Raw genomic sequence first — 19,762 nt, forward strand, 5'->3', positions numbered from 1 at the left:
TTTTGTCAAAATTTTGTTTCTATAGAAAATTTTGTCAAAATTTTATTTCTAGAGAAAATTTTATTTCTATAGAAAACTTTATTTATAGTGGAAATTTATGAAGCACCGTTTAGTTGGAGAGAAATAATTTGCAAAAATTTCGCCAAAATTGAAATTTTGACAAAATTTTCTATAGAAATATAATTTTGACAAAATTTTCTATAGAAATAAAATTTTGACATAATTTTCTATACAAATAAAGTTTTGATAAAATTTTCTATAGAAATATAATTTTGAGAAAATTTTCTATAGAAATATAATTTTGAGAAAATTTTCTATAGAAATAAAATTTTGGCAAAATTTTCTATAGAAATAAAATTTTGACAAATTTTTCTATAGAAATAGAATTTTGACAAAATTTTCTATAGAAATAGAATTTTGACAAAATTTTCTATAGAAATAAAATTTTGACAAAATTTTCTATAGAAATGAAATTTTGACAAATTTTTCAATAGAAATAAAATTTTGACAAAATTTTCTATAGAAATAAAATTTTGACAAAATTTTCTATAGAAATAAAATTTTGACAACATTTTCTATAGAAATAAATTTTTTGACAAAATTTTCAAAAAAAAAAAATAAAATTTTGACAAAATTTTCTATAGAAATAAAATTTTGGCAAAATTTTCTATAGAAATAAAATTTTGACAAAATTTTTTATAGAAAAAAAAAATTTTTCTATAGAAATAAAATGTTTGCGAAATTTTGTATAGAAATAAAATTTTGACAAAATTTTCTATAGAAATAAAATTTTGATAAAATTTTCTATAGAAATAAAATTTTGACAAAAACTGATGTAATAATTTTTTTGTTATTATTGTTTTTTCTTTCTGTTTCTACTCTTTCTAAGTATAGCCTGAATAAATTATATTCCTTACTTAAAATACCTATGAAATAAAACCAACGAGATATATATTTTTTTGTTTTAACAATTATAATATTGTATTTTGTTTATTTTACAGTATAGAGGTCATATACTGTCCTTCTTTAAATTGTATATATGTATAAAAAAATGTATATGTATAAAATAAGAATAATAAAGCAAAAAACGAAAAGGAGACAGTGTGAAAGAGAAAGGGGCGGGGAAACACATTTAAAAATTTTACAAATATTAACGACATCATGATCATACATAAATGGGCGAGAAACATTGAGTTTTTCGACAAAATATTAAATAAATTTCAAAAGACATAAATATTGATTGTTTTTGTTTTTTTGTGTGGCGTGGTGGTGGTGGGCATAAAAGTTTTACGGGCGAAATACAAATTTGTTTTGTTTTAAAATATTGTATGCATATGGTAAATAACTTAATTTCTACAGAGATGATAATAATCAATTAAATATTAATTAAAAATAATTATTATTTATATACTCTATATAAATTTTAGGACTTAAATTATAGGTTTCTATAGAGGACTGAAGTGGGTGGGGGAAGTTTGAAGTAAAGTTGGAGTGTTGGGGGTTTTTGGGTATTCTTCATTTAATTATGTTATGGAGAAATCCAAATACAAAATAAAAATAAAAAAACAAAAACTACAATTTTACAATATACAACACAAAAATTACAAATAAAAGGCTTTCTTTTCGTTTTACTTCGTTACAGTTCTACTATACTCACTAAACTTATAAACTAGGGTTTGTTTTTATTTTTTGAGATACTTTATACAAAAAAAATATATATTTAAAAATAAAAATATTTAAATATATGTATATGTACGTGTTTGTAAATATCTAATAAAATATGCAATTAGGATTTTACCATTATTTTATGTTTATCTTATTTTCTTTATAACTGGCTTTGTTTGTTCTAAGTGGGTATGCATGCATATGCATGCATACCTCTTGGTAATAATTGGAAGCAATAGTTTTCAGTTTTGTCCTTTTTGTTTTGTATATTCATTAGGCTTTGTATTACACACACATATCTATATATATATTGTAATACATACTTACATACAATAATTAAAACTCAATAATTAGAAAACAATTTAGTTAGCTTAGTTTAAAATTAATTTAAACAAAAAAATCTAAAAGCTTATCTATCATAAAATAAGTTGGGTTGGATATCGGGGAATGGAGTCTTCAGCATTTACACAAGCAGTTCGGATTTTTTTTTTTTTGTTTTTTTTTTACAAAGTACCAGAAGTGTATTCTAAATTGAAACAATGCAATTATTATTGATATATTCTCCAAACTAAACTCAATTTGGCTCTGCTGAATAGTTAAGATTTGCAGTTTTTCTAGCTCTTTATTTTAATTTTGGAAACTATCCTGGTAGTGGATTTCAATCTAACAACTTAGGTTTAAATTAAACATTAAACCTAACTTTTAAATGTAAATTTATTTGATAGACGTGTTGCCATTGGTCAAAAAAAAAAATAATTTTGGTGCGAGTCGGACTAAGTGAAATTTGGTCCATTTTCACGAAATTGATAAAAATTTCCCATATAGAATTTTAACTTTTTTAGTTCTAACTCAAACTACATTAATTTTTCTGTTTTACTTTCTTTTATAAAAAAAGTGCACGTTTTTTTCATGGGAATTTGAAAATTGGTCCTTTGGCCTTTGGTCTGATATTGAAAAAAAAAAATGTTGGCCCAAAATAAAATTTCGTTGTGGCAACTCTGATAAAGAAATAATTTAGAGGTAGAAACCCCGAACAAAGTTTATCTTTATTAAATAGTCATTTTAGTTAAAAAGTGGGGGTTTTATAAAAACAAGATTTCCAAAAGTAAATTTTTGTCGTATCACATTTGCTAAAAAAAATTAAAAGCCAATTAATTCAAAGATTTGTAATGGATACACCCAAAGAAATTTGTTAGTAGGCACAGCATAAAAGTCTGCAAAAACAGCAGAAAGTCTGCTGAAAGAGGGACAGCAGTCATTGTTTGCTGAAATAGCAAACATTTTCTGCCTTTTTTTTAAGAAATTTGTTAGTAGGCACAGCATAAAAGTTTGCAAAAACAGCAGAAAGTCTGCTGAAAGAGGGACAGCAGTCATTGTTTGCTGAAATAGCAAACATTTTCTGCTATTTTTTAAGCTGTATTACACTAAAACATTTTTTATTTTGGTTAAAACAAATTAAAATATCATCTTAGGAGCTATCCTAACATAATTAAAACAATATTTTATGAATATCTATAGTATTTGACCAAAAATCTGAATATTTATCGAATTGAGGCATAACAACAAACAAAATGTTAAGTATATTACAGTGCAAAAATATACCAAAAACTACTTTTGGTTCTTAAATATGCTTTGGGGAAAATTTTATAACCTAAAAATTTTATAAATTTTTGTTCATTAGGAAGTAAAAAAATATAACAGCAGACATCGACTGCTATTTTTAGCAGACTTTTTTTATGAGTGTACTTTTGAAAAAGGGAAATATGTAATTTTCCTTTAATATTATAACTATTATTTTTGTAAAATAATATATTATTTTTTTAAAATAAAAAAATCGATCGAAGAGAAAAGTTGTCCTTCTACCCTTCACTCGAAGAAAGAAAAACGGCAAACAAACTGAAAAAGTGAAATCTTTGATGAAATAGCAAACATGTCTGTTATTTTTTTAAGAGATTAAACTAAAAAAATTCAGTAATATAGGACTCTGAAAATTAAAAAAAATTCAGTAATATAGGACTGTGGAAACAGCTGTTTTTGTTCTTTCGATGTTACCTACAGTAACAAACAAATGTTTGCTGCAAAATTTTAATAACAAAATAATTTCTACTGTTCTGGAATGTGGTGGTGGAGTTTCAGCAGACTATTTTCGATAGTGGAGTCAAACATTTTTTCTTTAATTAATTTTTACTTATTTTTAGCAGATTTTCTGCCTTTGCAGCAGGCTATTCTACCGAAAAGGTGAAAGTCTATGCTGAAATAGCAACAAATTTTATTATTATTTTTTTAAAGAGAATACAGGAAAAAAATGTTTCAGTAATATAGGACTCTGGAAACAGCTGTATTTGTTCTTTCGATGCTACCTACAGTAACAAACAAATATTTGCTGCAAATTTTGAATAACAAAATTATTTCCACTATTCTAGAATGTGGTGATGGAGTTTCAGCAGATTTTGAAACATACTATTTTCGTTAGTGGAGTCAAACATTTTTTCATTAATTAATTTTTACTTATTTTTAGCAGATTTTCTGCCTTTGCAGCAGACTATTCTACAGAAAAGGTGAAAGTCTATGCTGAAATAGCAACAAATTTTGTTATTTTTTTAAGGAGATTACACTAAAAAAATTCAGTAATATAGGACTCTGGAAACAGCTGTATTTGTTCTTTCGATGCTACCTACAGTAACAAACAAATATTTGCTGCAAAATTTGAATAACAAAATTATTTCCACTATTCTAGAATGTGGTGATGGAGTTTCAGCAGATTTTGAAACATACTATTTTCGTTAGTGGAGTCAAACATTTTTTCATTAATTAATTTTTACTTATTTTTAGCAGATTTTCTGCCTTTGCAGCAGACTATTCTACCGAAAAGGTGAAAGTCTATGCTGAAATAGCAACAAATTTTGTTATTTTTTTAAAGAGATTACACTAAAAAAATTCAGTAATATAGGACTTTGGAAACAGCTGTTTTTGTTCTTTCAATGCTACCTACAGTAACAAACAAATATTTGCTGCAAAATTTGAATAACAAAATTATTTCTACTGTTCTAGAATGTGGTGATGGAGTTTCAGCAGTTTTTTAAACAGACTATTTTCGATAGTGGAGTCAAAAATTTTTTCATTAATTAATTTTTACTTCTTTTTTCTGCCTTTACTGCCGACTATTCTACCGAAAAGGTGAAAGTCTATGCTGAACTAGCAAAAATGCCTGTTATTTTTTTAACGAGCTTACACTAAAAAAAATTTCAGTAATATAGAACTCTGGAAACAGCTGTTTTTGTTCTTTCGATGCTACCTACAGTAACAAACAAACGTTTGTTGAAATATTTAAATAACAAACTAATTTCTACTGGAATGTGGTGGTGGAGTTTCAGCCGATTTTGCAGCAGACTATTTTCGATAGTCGAGTCAAACATTTTTTCATTAAAGTGACTAATTCTTATTTTCAGCAGATTATCTGCTTTTGCAGCAGACTATGATGTTACGAAACACAATCCGTGTTTTGCTTATTCCGAATTTTTCCTGTTGCTCACATCTTTCTTTGAGTGTGGTTGTTTGCCAACTTCGAAAATGGAACCATTTTTTTTATCAATTCTACAATAATTTACGAAAAATTTGTAAGCCGTTTATGCACAATATTTAGCACATTACACATAAATAAATTTATTAAAAGACAATCGAAAAAAAAAATATTTTCAATAGATATTCAGCAGACTATTTTTGATTGTGGAGTTACACATTTTTTTCATTAATTAATTTTAGCAGCATATAGTTATTGCTTTTTTATTTTCAACAGATTCTCTGTTCTTACAGCAACAATTTTTTTATGTTACGAAAAATAATCCGTGTTTTACTTATTCAGATTTTTTCCTCTAGCTCCATCTTTCTTTGAGTGTGTTTGGAATTAAAAAACAATGTTGCCAACTTCGAAAATGGAATGGAACCAATTTTAAAATAATTTAAGGAAATTTTGTAAACCGTTTGTACACAATATTTAGCACATTACACATAAATAAATTTATTAGAAGACAATAGAAAAAAAAATGTTCAAGAAAACTAGAAAATTTGTTGTTGAATTTTTTTAATACCAATTGCCCAAATTGTTGAATTGAAATAAAACAGAAAATAATATAAGGACTATATAAAATACATATGTATTGAGATAATACTTGGTAGATTTTGAGAATATTTAACGGTTGGAATGCACAAACCCTATTTGGGTTTCTTAAAGTTCCAAATTAGATGTCGGATAGAAAATATCTGAATGTTTTGTTTTTGTTACTGACATGGTTAAGGTCTAATGGTCCTAAAAAGCTCCACTCTCAGATTAGATTTTGGGAATATTTAACGGTTGGAATGCACATACCCTATTTGGGGTTCTTAAAGTTCCAAATTAGATGTCGGGTAGAAAATATCTGAATTTTTTGTTTTTGTTACTGAAGGTTCTAAAAAGGTCCACTGTCAGATTAAAATAATTACCATTATTCATATTAATTGACAAAATATAATAATCACTTTGTTTCAATTTGGATTACACTTTGCTTCTTTTTTACTCAATTTTATGTATAAAAATCAAAAATAAATGATTGAATAATATTTTCAATTCGAAAAACAACTTGGTTGCCGGTTTTTTTTCTATGGTTGGTTTATGACAAATTAATTTGAATTTCTTTTGCATTTTGTTTTATTAACTCTGATTTGAATAAAGTTAAGCACATTTATTTTAAATATCGTCTCTTCAATTGCATGAGTAAATACTGAAGTCTCTTGATAATTCTAATTTAAAAACGAATTTGTCTTCTACAGTTTGTTTAAGGGTAGTTTGTTAAAGCTTAATATTCGAATTGAAGATTTTTTATACAATTTTTTTTTCACATTAAGTGCTAAACATAACGAAGAATATGGTATGGGACCGCACAAACCCAAAACTATGATGGGAAGATGATGGTCTCTCTCTTTTTTCTTTGAGATTCTCACAAAACGGAGGGAGGTAAGATTAATTTTTTTGATCTTTTGTTTATATGTTTTTTTTTTTTTGTTTTTCTAAGAGATTCTCAAATGAGTTTCATTGTGTTAAGCTGATTTGTTTTGTGTTTTAGAGTTTACATTAATGGTTGTTGTCTTTCTCTTACGTCCTTTCGATCTCGTGTTTGTGTGTTGTGCAATTTGTTAAGCTTACAAATTATGGCTTGTTTTCGTTTATCTTAATGCGGTTGAAAACTCTGTTTTTGAAACAGAGCTCCAGAACCATATTTAACTTATTTGCAACCTAGGCTAGAAACTAAATCTATGGGTTCCATTAATTTATTTAATGTGTGGGGGGTTTTTGTTTTTCATTTTAAATATTTACCTAAAATTAAAATAAGTCTCTTTGCATTTAGCATTTAAGGCATCACCAAACAAACCATGATGATGATGATGATGATGACACTTTACTTATGCCCCCAAATAGCCTCCCTACTTTCGCGTCTTGTAAATTAGTGTGGGGAGGGGAGGTGGCGGCGGCGGCAGTATGAGATAAGAGAGTAAACTGGACGATAACTCCCTCGTTACTTTCATTGTCAAATGTAAATGGCCTCGGATCCTTTGTTGGCCTGATGGCCACCCGATATATACAAATTATTGGCACCTGGTGATTGTACACCCTCTGACCAATCGGAACGGGGTGATGAACTGGACCAATGGCCTGGTGATTCTGGGGAAGGCGTTGGATAGCTATCCAGCGTTTGTACCATATGCTGGGGTGTATGGCTGCCCGAATGTTGACTGGGCGGCGTCAGGTACTGATAGAAGGCCTGATTGTGTTGTGATGATGGCGACAACATATTAGCTGTCGATGGTGATGAGGCTGACATTGAGCTTTGTATGGATGGTGGATTCATTTGGCCCGAATGAAATGACTCTGCAAAGACGCAAAACACACATTTTTAAAAATTTCATTTAAAGTTTCCCCTTCCCATAATTTCAACTTACCCGGTGATCCACAAAAACTATTCAAGTCCAAGCCTGCTGAACTGAAATCCATTCCACCTCCATTATTACTATTATTACCACCCATTTGTTGTTGCTGCTGCTGTTGTTGTTGCTGTTGCATAGATTGTAATATTGCACTATTCTTATTTTGCTGTTGCTGCATTTGCTGTTGTTGCTGCTGCTGTTGCTGCTGTTGTTGTTGGGATGCCATCATTATACCCATATCACTACCAGTTGGCGAAATAATGCCCAAACTAACTGGCGAATTTTGACTGCTGGGTGTTTGAAAACTCATGCTGTTTGGTGAATTTTGTGATTGCAGTGTGGAAGCACCGCTTCCTACACCACCATTACCACCACCAAGCAGGGTATTCAAATTATTGCCACAAAACTGTTTTTGTTGTGTGGCATGTCTCATTGCCTGCATATGGGTGGGTGATGTAGGCAAACTGGGACGTGATTTGGCAGGTGAAGGAGATCCTATAAAAAAAAAAAACAATCAAATTAGTTTCTAGGCCCACTGAAGGTCTCTCTCTCGCTGAACTTACCCAAATAGGCATGTGGTGATAATGCCATATTCGATTGAACTGAATGAGGAGGCGATTGATTGGAATAGGGTGGACTAAGTCCTTGTTCATGACCACCTAGGTTACCATTTAAACCATTATTACCGTTTTGATTGGAATTCATTAGCTCCTGATGAAACGGCGAACCCATTGAATAGCCATAGTTTTCCATTTTGATCATATCATGGCTTTGTTGGGGTATTAAAGATTGCATGGACTGGGCATTCTGCAAATAAAGCATTTAATAAAACGTACTAAAATTCACTGGCGGCTGAGTAACATACCTTTACGCAATCCTCATAACTCGGCGGGTGTTTCACGTTGTTGCTCCCCAGCAGATCGTTGTGATGATTGGTTGATCCCCCGCCGCCGTTCATTGCGTTCGAGTACATTGACGTTGCATCGTAGGGACTCGGTTGATTTGTTAAGGCTGTCGGCGGTGGTGAGTCCACTGAACTGAGAGCTGCATCCAGCAATTGCTGCTGATGGTTCTCCACTGAACCTGGGCCTTGCCCCGTCGGGCCACCAGCCAGCCCATTCAGCAACTGTGAGGCCATAAGGTTGCCGCTGCTGTTGTTTCCCTTTTTTGACGCCGGCTGGCCTAAACCCTTTTTTGAACTCGGTTTTCGACGTAAGCTACCCCCATTGTCGAGTAGTCCATCCGGACTGCCCTCCAACAGTTTGGCCTTCTTTGCGGCCTTGTTTTGTGCAGCCTTCGAAGTTTTACCGGCTGCAATCACAGTAGGCTGAGTAATCATTTGAGGTTGACTTCCGGGTGGAGGTGATGCAATAATTGTTTGGGGTGCCATGGCTATCATTTGTGGTGACCTCGGCACATGCTCATCCAACAAGCGCACAATGTCGTGGTGTAAACGTTCTGATGCCACATCGCGTGGTAATCGATCCATGTGATCGGTAATCTCACGATTGGCAAAGTTATCCAATAGGGCTTTGCAAGCTTCATAACTGCCTTCACGGGCCGCCAGGAAGAGGGGTGTTTCATCTTTGTCATCTTGAGCGTCACGGTTGGCATGGTGCATGAGTAGAATGTTGACAGCCTCGGTGTTATTGACAGCAGCTGCCCAATGTAGGGCAGTTTTGCCAGAATTATCAGCAGCATTGATATCCGCATCAGCGGTTATCAAATCTTCAACCATGCCCTCAATTGCCAGACGGGCAGCCAAAATCAGTGGTGTTGTGCCATCATGCATGCGTGCATTCAAATTTGTAGCTCGATTACGTAAAAGAATTTGAAAGACACCCATAGCATCGGCTGCCACAGCTGCATGAAGTGGAGTACGTCCAGTATTGTCCTGGCAGTTGGCATCAGCTCCAGCATCTAATAAGCGTTTTGCAGCATCAGCCCGAGCATAACGAGCAGCCAAGTGTAGCGATGTCTCACCAGTCTTATCCATTGTCGCATTAAGTTCCGCTCCCTGAGCCAAAAGATCCGAAATGACCTGGGCTGTAGTATCGTCCGTATTATCGATATCTTCACCATTGTCAATACCGCCACCACGAACAGCAGCTACCATTAATGGGGTCATGCCACAAGGCCCTCGGACATCCACATCATGTTTACCATCTTGATGAGCCGGAGGAGTCATAATCGATGAACGAACATCGGCCACATCGAGATGAGCTTGTGACCAAACGCGTGTATCGGCTTCCTCATAATCGGTAACCATAGTGTGATCACTAGCATAGCCACCATGATCGTTACGTAGACGTTTCGGCTGAGGCATATCCGATTCATCATCTGACCATTGTGGTGCATGGCCCATATGACCAGAGTTCATGTTGACATCATTACTCATGCAAGCCATAGAAGGATTCTTATTGAGGTTGCGCATTTCTTGTCCAGTGGGATCGCGACGTCTACGTTGTGGATTGATTGTTGGTGTTCGGAAGCCTTCAGGGAACCAGGTAATACCTGCTGCCCTCTTGCGTTGTGTTGTCACCAAAACGCCGAATAGAGCAAAAGCCAACACCACCAGAATTATACCAAGCGTTACATATTTCACATTAGTTGGAGTCTCCATAATATCCTCCCCGGGATTTTGCACACCACGAACACTGTAGATGGGGAACTTGGAGGATAGGGTATATTTCGATGCAGATGCGGCCAGAAATTCTGCTGCCTCAGCTGCTCGATAGAAACATTCAGTGCATTTTCTATTGTCAATCTCCAAGTAGACTTGAATTCCCTTCTCTCTACGCTCAGTGAAGAGGATTTTATTCTTGCGACCAAATTCGGTGTTTTGAATATCATTGATGGGTTGGGTACCTTTCCACGATATGATCATGTCATTGCCCAAAGGATCTTTCTTAATTCTCACTGTGGTTCTTAGGTGGTGACCCATTTCTCGTAAGAAGACCACTTGTTGTTCCCGGAACTCTTTCAAATCCATCAACACCACAACAGAGATTGCGCCATCGGCTAGATTTGGAGGTTCGGCTTCGTTCTCGCAATCTAAACCGTCCCAATTACACTCGGCATTGTTACAACCATAGTCGCACAATCCATTGGCATAATGTTTGGAGCAATAGGCGTCATAAATAGGATTACAGGGTTGTAGTTTCTTCTTGCAATCAAGACCATCGTAGAGGCATGCGGCATTGTTACACTCCTCATTGCATTTGCCATCCATGAAGACTTGCCAACATTGAATCGTTGCTGTGCAGTTTATCCAAGGGTTAATGCCCAAGGAGCAGTCATTCCCATCGAAGTTACAGGCATATGTGTTGCACTCTTGATCGCACACATGATTGCCCTTTTTCTGATCACATCCCCGCTTTACACACATTTCCCTTTGGTATTCCAAGTCTTTGGCGTATTTGTTGAGAGCTCCTCGTGAAGGATCCAATACCCAACCAGGGTAATTTGGATCATAACTTTCGCAACGTTTGCCAGTCCATTTGGCAGGGCAGAAACAGACAAAATCTCCCAGGAGATTATCGCAAGCAGCGCCTTGTAGACAAGGATTCGGGGTACACTCATCCATGGTGTCGCGTTCGCAGTGTCTTCCATCAGTTCCTCGGGGACATTCGCAACGATAGCCGCCGCCATCATCAATTACACAGGTGCCAGCTTGGCAGGGATTCGAATCACAATCATGGCCAGAGAATTCACAATTTTTCCCATAGAAGCCTTCGGTGCACAAACAATGGTGGCCTCCTTGCTTGGGTGAGCATATACCACCATTTTGGCAAGGAGAGTTGGCACAAAAGTCAACTTTATTCTCACAATGTCTTCCCATATAACCAGGCTTACAGTTGCAATGATAATTATTGACCAATTGGACACAGTCCAAGGTACCGGCATTCGAGCAAGGATTTGATAAACATTCATTGATATCGCCTTCACAACGAGATCCCACAAAACCAGGAGGGCAAACACATTCGAAACTACCCACACGATCAATACATGTGCCATTATTGTGACATGAACCACGTTTGCAATCGTTTTCATTGACTTCGCATATCAAACCAGCTGTGCCTGGAGGGCAAGAACAGCTAAAGGTGTTAACCAAGTCGTGGCATGTACCTCCATTTTGGCAAGGATTTGGTGAACAATCATCAATGTTTAGTTCACAATTTTGACCTTGGAATCCCTTGCGGCAAACACAAGCATAAGAGCCAATTAAATCACGACATGTTCCGCCATTTATACAGGGTTGAGATTCACATTCATTGATTTCTTGCTGGCAATAGCTTCCCGTATATCCTTGCTTGCAATGACACCTATGGATGTTTCCATGTTCCTTACAAGTACCATTGTTGCACAGCTGTTCCAAAGAGACACCTTTACGAATCGCAGCATCACTGCACGAAACCATCTCAACATCGCACAACTTTCCAGTCCAACCGGGAGCACATCTGCAGATAAATTGATTTTTTATTTGAGTACAGGTAGCTCCATTCTCACATGGCGATTTGGTACACCAGTCAACATAGTCGGTGCATTGTTTGCCAGTATAGCCAAAGGAGCAATGACATGTGTACTCTTCTCCATTCTCATGACAAGTGGCCCCATTTTGGCAGGGCTGGGAATCACATTTATTGATTTTGTATTGGCAATTCGAGCCAGTGTAGCCGGGCAAACAGGAGCAGTTGTAGCTATTGATTCCATCTATGCAAGTACCGCCATTCATGCAAGAACTCTCCGTACAATCTTCGTCGTTAGTCTGACAATTGATACCGGAAAATCCCAAAGGACAGGTGCAGGTGTATGAATTCACATATTGTCTACAAGTGGCCCCATTTTGACAGGGCGAACTCAAACATTCGTTAATATCGGTTTCACAGTGTTTGCCATCGAAACCATCGACACACAAGCACGAGTAATCTCCAATTCCATCGAGGCAAGTTCCTCCATTTTGACAAGGGAACATGGCACAGTCATCGGTGTTAATGGCACAATCATGTCCTTCATAACCCTTAGCACATAAACAACGATATGAACCGGGAACATTGTGGCATGTTGCACCATTTCGACAAGGCGTCGATAGTTTACACTCGTCTATGTCCTCATCGCAATATCTTCCAGTATAGCCTAATTTACAGGTGCAGGAAAAGTCCAAGAAATTTGGTGAAGGTGTACATTTCGCATCATTCCTACAGCGATTTGTTGCACATGGATCCAGTTTGGACTCACAGTCCACTCCAGTGTAAGGTACTTTGCATACACATTTGTAGCCGTTTACCTTATCGATACAAGTTCCGCCATTGGCACATGGATTATTAATACAATCATCAATATTGGTTTCACACTTAAGGCCAGTGTATCCGGGCATGCATTGACATTTGAAGGCATTCAGCTCGTCCACACAAAAACCTCCATGCTGACATGGGTTCGAGGAGCATTCATCTATATCGATTTCACAACGTTTGCCTCCATAACCTGGAGGGCAAAGACAAATGAACTCATTGATGCCATCTTCACAACGACCTCCATTAATACAAGGATTCGAGGCACATTCATTCACATCACTCAGGCATCGGGAATCGTAAAATCCACGAGGACATTCGCATTTATAGCCATTAACCAAATCCATACAAACTCCGTTGTTAGCACAAGGATTGGATGCACATTCATTGATATTTATTTCACAGTGGACACCTGTGAATCCGGGCACACATTGGCAAGTATACTTGTTTATGCCGTCTATACAGGTGGCGCCATTATTACAGGGATTACTGTGACATTCGTTGACATTTATTTCGCAATCCTTTCCCGAGGTACCGGGTAAACAATGACACACATAAGAGCCCACACGATCGTCACAATGTCCACCATACTGGCAAGGATTCGATTCGCATTCGTTAATTTGCGTCTGGCAGAGGTATCCCGTGAATCCGGGATCACAAACACACGTGAAACGATTATCACCATCAATACATTTGCCACGATGACAAGGATTCGAGTCGCAATCATTTATATTGACCTCACATGAGAGACCAGTATAACCGGGATGACATTCACATGTATAACCGGCTATGGAGTCATGACATATACCGCCATTGCGACAAGGTTGTGATTGGCAATCATCGATATTGATTTGACATCTAGAACCGGTGAAACCCATGGCACACGAACATTTAAAGCCATTGATCATGTCACGACAAGTTCCGCCGTTCAAACAGGGATTCGATTGGCATTCATCGATATCAATTTCACATTGTGTTCCGGTAAATCCAGGCATGCAGACGCAACGGAAGGTACCAGGGTCATCCAAACAACTGCCTTCATTCTGACAAGGATGCGACTCGCATTCATTGATATTTGTCTCACAGCGTGGTCCAGTAAAACCTTGCGAACAATTACAACGGAACGACCCAGGAGTATTGACACAAACTCCATTATGTTCACACGGAGATCCCTGATCACATTCATCAATATCCTCGGAACAATCCACACCCTTATAGCCGGTGGCACACGAACATGTGTAGGAACCATTGATGGGACTGGTATCACAAATTGCATCAGAATGACAAGGATTCGAGGTACAAGCATCATCCAAATGACAAAGTAATCCAGTTTTACCCGGTGTACAACGGCAATAGAATGAGCCAACACCATCAATACAAGTCGCACCATAGAAACAAGCAGCTGCAACGCAATCGTCAATATTTTCACTACAATCCGGGCCAGTCCAACCGTTTACACATATACAAGAATAAGATCCTAGAGAGTTGGTACACGTTGCCCCATTTTGACAAACAGATGGCCTAGACAAACAAAAAAATAGTTTGAATATTTTTATAAGTAACGGGGTTTTAAGGAATTTAATAACATACACTGGGAAAACATTTTACCTTTCGTAACATGAAAGCCATATTTATATCTCAATGAAAAGCTCTTGGTACACAAATAAAAAACAATATTTTTCTCCGCAACAAAATTTTAGACAAAAGAAAAATTTTCATTTTCTTACAAAAAATGTTCGTTATAAACTAATTTTTTTGGACTTTATTATAAGAGATTTAAACATCTTTTTATTTGCTTTTAAAGAATATTTTTAAGGACTAACGAAAACTTTGTCTAAAATTTCGTTCATGTTAAAAGAAATAACTTATTTCAGTGTAATTTTGAGTCAATACATTTTAAAGGGCAATAAAATTTCAAGAAATATCGTCACTTTTTCCCGAAAAAATCGTCATAATCGGCACTTGCATTTTAAAAATCGTTAAAAAAATTTCTTTATTTGCTTTTAAAGAATATTTTTAAGAACTAACAAAATCTTATTTGTCTGAAATTTCGTTCATCTAATTATACAATTATTTTTCGAGCTTTATGGACAGATATAGATTAAGGAACATGGTTAATAGAGCCATTGAAAAGAAAACGCCAGATACAAATCTATACACGCCTGGACTGTACATGTTTCGGTTCGGGCGAATGAACCTTTCCACAGCCTTTAGTATAGATCTGGCTGGGAGAAAACATTTCGGAAATTTCCTCTTACAAATTGAATCATCTTTTCTCCCACTGTACATCATCTTTTCATATAACATACAATTTCGTTCATGTTAAACGAAATCACTTATTTCAGTGTAATTTGAGTCAATGCATTTTTTAAGGCCAAGGAAGGCTTTGTCTAAAATTCCGTTACTGATAAAAGAAATCTATTCTGTCAGTGTAACTAATGTAATATGGTTCGTAAATATGTAATATGGCTCGCAATTAAGAAAGCGATAAAGTTTTATTTTCAGTGTAGGATAAATATTTGTGTATTTATTTACCTTATAGCACATTCATCGACATCCTTTTCGCAGTTCTCGCCCGTATAATTTGGAGGACAGGCACAATGATAACTATTGATTCCATCAATACAGGTTCCACCATTCTGACACAAATGTCCAGGACAATCATCAATATTTTGATCGCAATTTTTACCTTGATAACCTGAAAAGAACAAAAACCATAAATAAATATGCTACATTTTTCAGCGCATTTAATATAAATTTAAAATTTTTTGTAAAATCATTAACCTTTGTGCACTCCTTGGGTCAGTTCGAGCCAACATTCCTTTATTTATTGGATATTTTTTTTGAAACTTTTATTTATCTATTACAGGGACGAAATGTATGTTTTTAGAAGATAATAATAAAAATAAAATATTTCCATAATCCGCTATAATAATCCGCACGTGGAAAGTGCATTTATCCAAGGTGTGCACAAGGGTTAAAAATATGCATTAGACGTTTTCTTAAGAGATTTATTATTAATTTCAATATAAATGGCAACTCTGGTCACATTACACCGCACACAAAAAACCGGCTTTAAAGATCTACCTTTTCATACCAGTTTAAGAGTACAATTGGAACATGAGAGCATTTTCTTCAATGGATGTGAGAGTCAAAAACAATTTTGTTGGAGTTTCTCTTGCATGTTACTCACACAAAGGAAACGTATCAAAAAAAATTACAAGCTCAGCATAAATATTTGTATAGATGTGTGATCATGCTCATGACTAACCACCAAGTCCCGTATGTAAGGAATGATAGTAATGTATGACAAAATCATGTAAGATACACCTAGAAACTAAAAGGCAATTAAACCGCAATGCGATAATGACCATAATACAAAGGAATACATAGTGTTGTGTATATAGAAGACAACATTGGTTTTTTTTGCGCAGACCTGAATTTCTTAATTGTTGCCAATTAAAAGCATTCGAACATACATAAACAATTGTAGCTTTAGAACATTTTTGCATTTAAAAGTATTATGTATTATGGTTATTCGATCTACAAATCACAAATCCCAAATATATACATTAATAATACAATAAATTTTAAATATATCAATGCACATATTACTCTATTAGATATAAAAGACATTAATTCCAAGGAATCACAAACTTGAAAGAGTTACTCATATAGCAAAGAAATAGGCAAGAAAGACAAAAAGGCACAATGATAACAAATAAGAGATAAGTGTGCTCCAAAACTAATATAACTGACCACAATATAGGTACATATATGCTTTTTGCAGAGTATGAGAGAAAATACCATAAATCGAAATGACGATGAAACAATGGCAAACCAACCAAGGTATATGGGCAAATGAGAATGAACATTGATCGGTCGGCCGATTTGTTCGATCATCGTTTTCGTTTTTTTTTATTGTTTTTGCAGTAGACAGCCATCAGCAACTACAACAACAACAAAACAATCACAATGTTGTCTTCGAAATATATATGGTATGTATGTACATATGTTCACTTTCGCATACAATTTGTGTGTATGTATGAATAAAATTTTATTCAACTCCTTGTGACTGAACTTACATATTTTCCTAAAGTTTATAAACAAAAAAAAAATATTATTGCCAATTCTAATCAAAAGACACGATAACGGAATTTAATTTATTTTAATTTACGCACCCCGAAGGGGAATTTATTCTACAGATAGGCTTAATTGAATAAAAGTGGAATTTTACCTCAGTTAAATATTATTAAAATTTAAATTAATCGAATATAATTTATTACAATTTAGTTTAATGTAGGTTCGATCAAATGTAATGATCGTATATTGATAAAATTCACATAGAATTTAGCCTTAGAAGAAAAGTGATCACCCCAATCATGTTTTAAGAGCATACTGTTACTTTTTCACGGGGAACATGTAACATATTTGTAGCAATCATATTATTTTGGGGTGATCATATTTCTTCTCTGGGTGTACATATCGTAAAATCACATCACAAATCCTGGATTGATTTTTTACGTTATGCCTAGTACTAAGTTCGTTTTTGCGAACAACGAATATCTTCATTTATCTCCGTAAATAGGGTCTCAAGCCCAGGGATGTTAACTTATTTATGCGAAATAATATACCTGCCTATTTTTTCGTGCGAAAAATCCAGGGTTGTATAAATATGTGTTTGAAAATGCTCAAAACAAAGATTTCGCATTTATTGCGCGCTAAAGTTTTTTATATGGAGTATAACAGTTTTTCGTGCGAAAACGTTATCTTAGTACTAGGCTTTAGCGTAAACGTTTCCCAATTACGCTGATACTCCGAATTTCTCAAATATATCAACAGTATTAGGTGAGTCGGGGTGAGTATGGAAGCCACCGTAATGCAATCCCAATTTCGAACACCAAAAAGTTCTGCAGTTGATCAAACATATAATTGGGCAGCACTCATTGATAATAAAGACGTTCACCACCTGTGCTACCACAATGGACTGAATAGTCTGAGTTTAACCATTTCACTACCGAAATAAACCTAATGTTAAAAACTTAAATTTTTCTTCTGTTTTTACTTGGACTATCAGCATGTAGAACAAAAATTGTAATTTTTAGCACCTACCTCAATTACTTCAAGAGCCATATGAGTTTGTTCTGAACTCTTGATTCTGGAATTATGACCAAATGGCCTTACGAAATAGTTAAAGAAGTTCATAAAAATGCATTTTAGTGCTCACCAATATGGAAAATATGTATAGCTTATTTAGATTAAAGCCTATATTTTAAAATAACATGGAGAAACAAATCGAAACTAACTGGGGGATGTCCTCCTAAGTGGACATCGGTACTCAATGGGTTAAAATAACGACCTATCCCAGAATTCGGATCTTGTTAAACGCAAATTAAGATTATCATTATTAGATTAAATTCTGGTACCACAGGACGTAAATTCTATCTTATCACTCATGAAATGGAAAACTTTCCTATTTATATTGCGTAATATCACTTATTTATAAGGACAATTTTAGAGACGATTTATAGAAATTGTTTACTAGGGAGAACGCTTAGAAGAAGTAGCAAACGCCGAAAAATGTATTTCCTTTTTGTCAGTATTTGGAATTAAAACTATCCCCGTGTACTAATTTTCTAAAAAAAATTAATACCCTCAAGTAAAGAGTTAGAAATTGAAATTCTAAAACTATATTCTGTTGTGCAAAAACTGAACAGTTTTTAGCGTCAAAAGAAACTTTCTTTGTCGTATTCAAAAAAGAAATCATTTTTTCAGTGTAAGTGTAATGTGGCAAAACGTGAAAAATCGTATACATAATATTTCAGTTATATCAATCATACGATCCGGCGTACATTTATAGAAGGCCTTAAAACTGTATAAACACTGATATAAGCACATCTCGTAAAGGGTGATTTGTTAAGAGCTTGATAACTTTTTTAAAAAAAAAAAAAACGCATAAAATTTGCAAAATCTCATCGGTTCTTTATTTGAAACGTTAGATTGGTCCATGACATTTACTTTTTGAAAATAATTTCATTTAAATGTTGACCGCGGCTGCGTCTTAGGTGGTCCATTCGGAAAGTCCAATTTTGGGCAACTTTTTCGAGCATTTCGGCCGGAATAGCCCGAATTTCTTCGGAAATGTTGTCTTCCAAAGCTGGAATAGTTGCTGGCTTATTTCTGTAGACTTTAGACTTGACGTAGCCCCACAAAAAATAGTCTAAAGGCGTCAAATCGCATGATCTTGGTGGCCAACTTACCGGTCCATTTCTTGAGATGAATTGTTCTCCGAAGTTTTCCCTCAAAATGGCCATAGAATCGCGAGCTGTGTGGCATGTAGCGCCATCTTGTTGAAACCACATGTCAACCAAGTTCAGTTCTTCCATTTTTGGCAACAAAAAGTTTGTTAGCATCGAACGATAGCGATCGCCATTCACCGTAACGTTGCGTCCAACAGCATCTTTGAAAAAATACGGTCCAATGATTCCACCAGCGTACAAACCACACCAAACAGTGCATTTTTCGGGATGCATGGGCAGTTCTTGAACGGCTTCTGGTTGCTCTTCACTCCAAATGCGGCAATTTTGCTTATTTACGTAGCCATTCAACCAGAAATGAGCCTCATCGCTGAACAAAATTTGTCGATAAAAAAGCGGATTTTCTGCCAACTTTTCTAGGGCCCATTCACTGAAAATTCGACGTTGTGGCAGATCGTAAGTCTATTCATGATGAAATGTCAAAGCATACTGAGCATCTTTCTCTTTGACACCATGTCTGAAATCCCACGTGATCTGTCAAATACTAATGCATGAAAATCCTAACCTCAAAAGAATCACCCTTTATAAAAA

The 19,762-nt window shown here is 35.0% G+C and overlaps 1 protein-coding gene across 1 annotated transcript in view; it reads right to left on the reverse strand.

Moving 5' to 3' along the window:
* Positions 1–950: 950 nt before the first annotated feature.
* N (neurogenic locus Notch protein) overlaps positions 951–19,762 on the reverse strand; it is a 99,350-nt gene continuing 80,538 nt past the window's right edge. The window contains exons 6-10 of the mRNA XM_075303164.1: positions 15,450–15,612; positions 8,489–14,435; positions 8,187–8,430; positions 7,639–8,118; positions 951–7,567 (exon numbers count right to left, since the gene is read on the reverse strand). Of these exons, the coding sequence (XP_075159279.1) occupies positions 7,227–7,567; positions 7,639–8,118; positions 8,187–8,430; positions 8,489–14,435; positions 15,450–15,612 (7,175 nt within the window). The 3' untranslated portion in view covers positions 951–7,226. The remainder of the gene's footprint in view (positions 7,568–7,638; positions 8,119–8,186; positions 8,431–8,488; positions 14,436–15,449; positions 15,613–19,762) is intronic.

Source organism: Haematobia irritans, chromosome 3 (assembly GCF_050003625.1).
Source record: "Haematobia irritans isolate KBUSLIRL chromosome 3, ASM5000362v1, whole genome shotgun sequence".
Classification (NCBI taxonomy): domain Eukaryota; kingdom Metazoa; phylum Arthropoda; class Insecta; order Diptera; family Muscidae; genus Haematobia; species Haematobia irritans.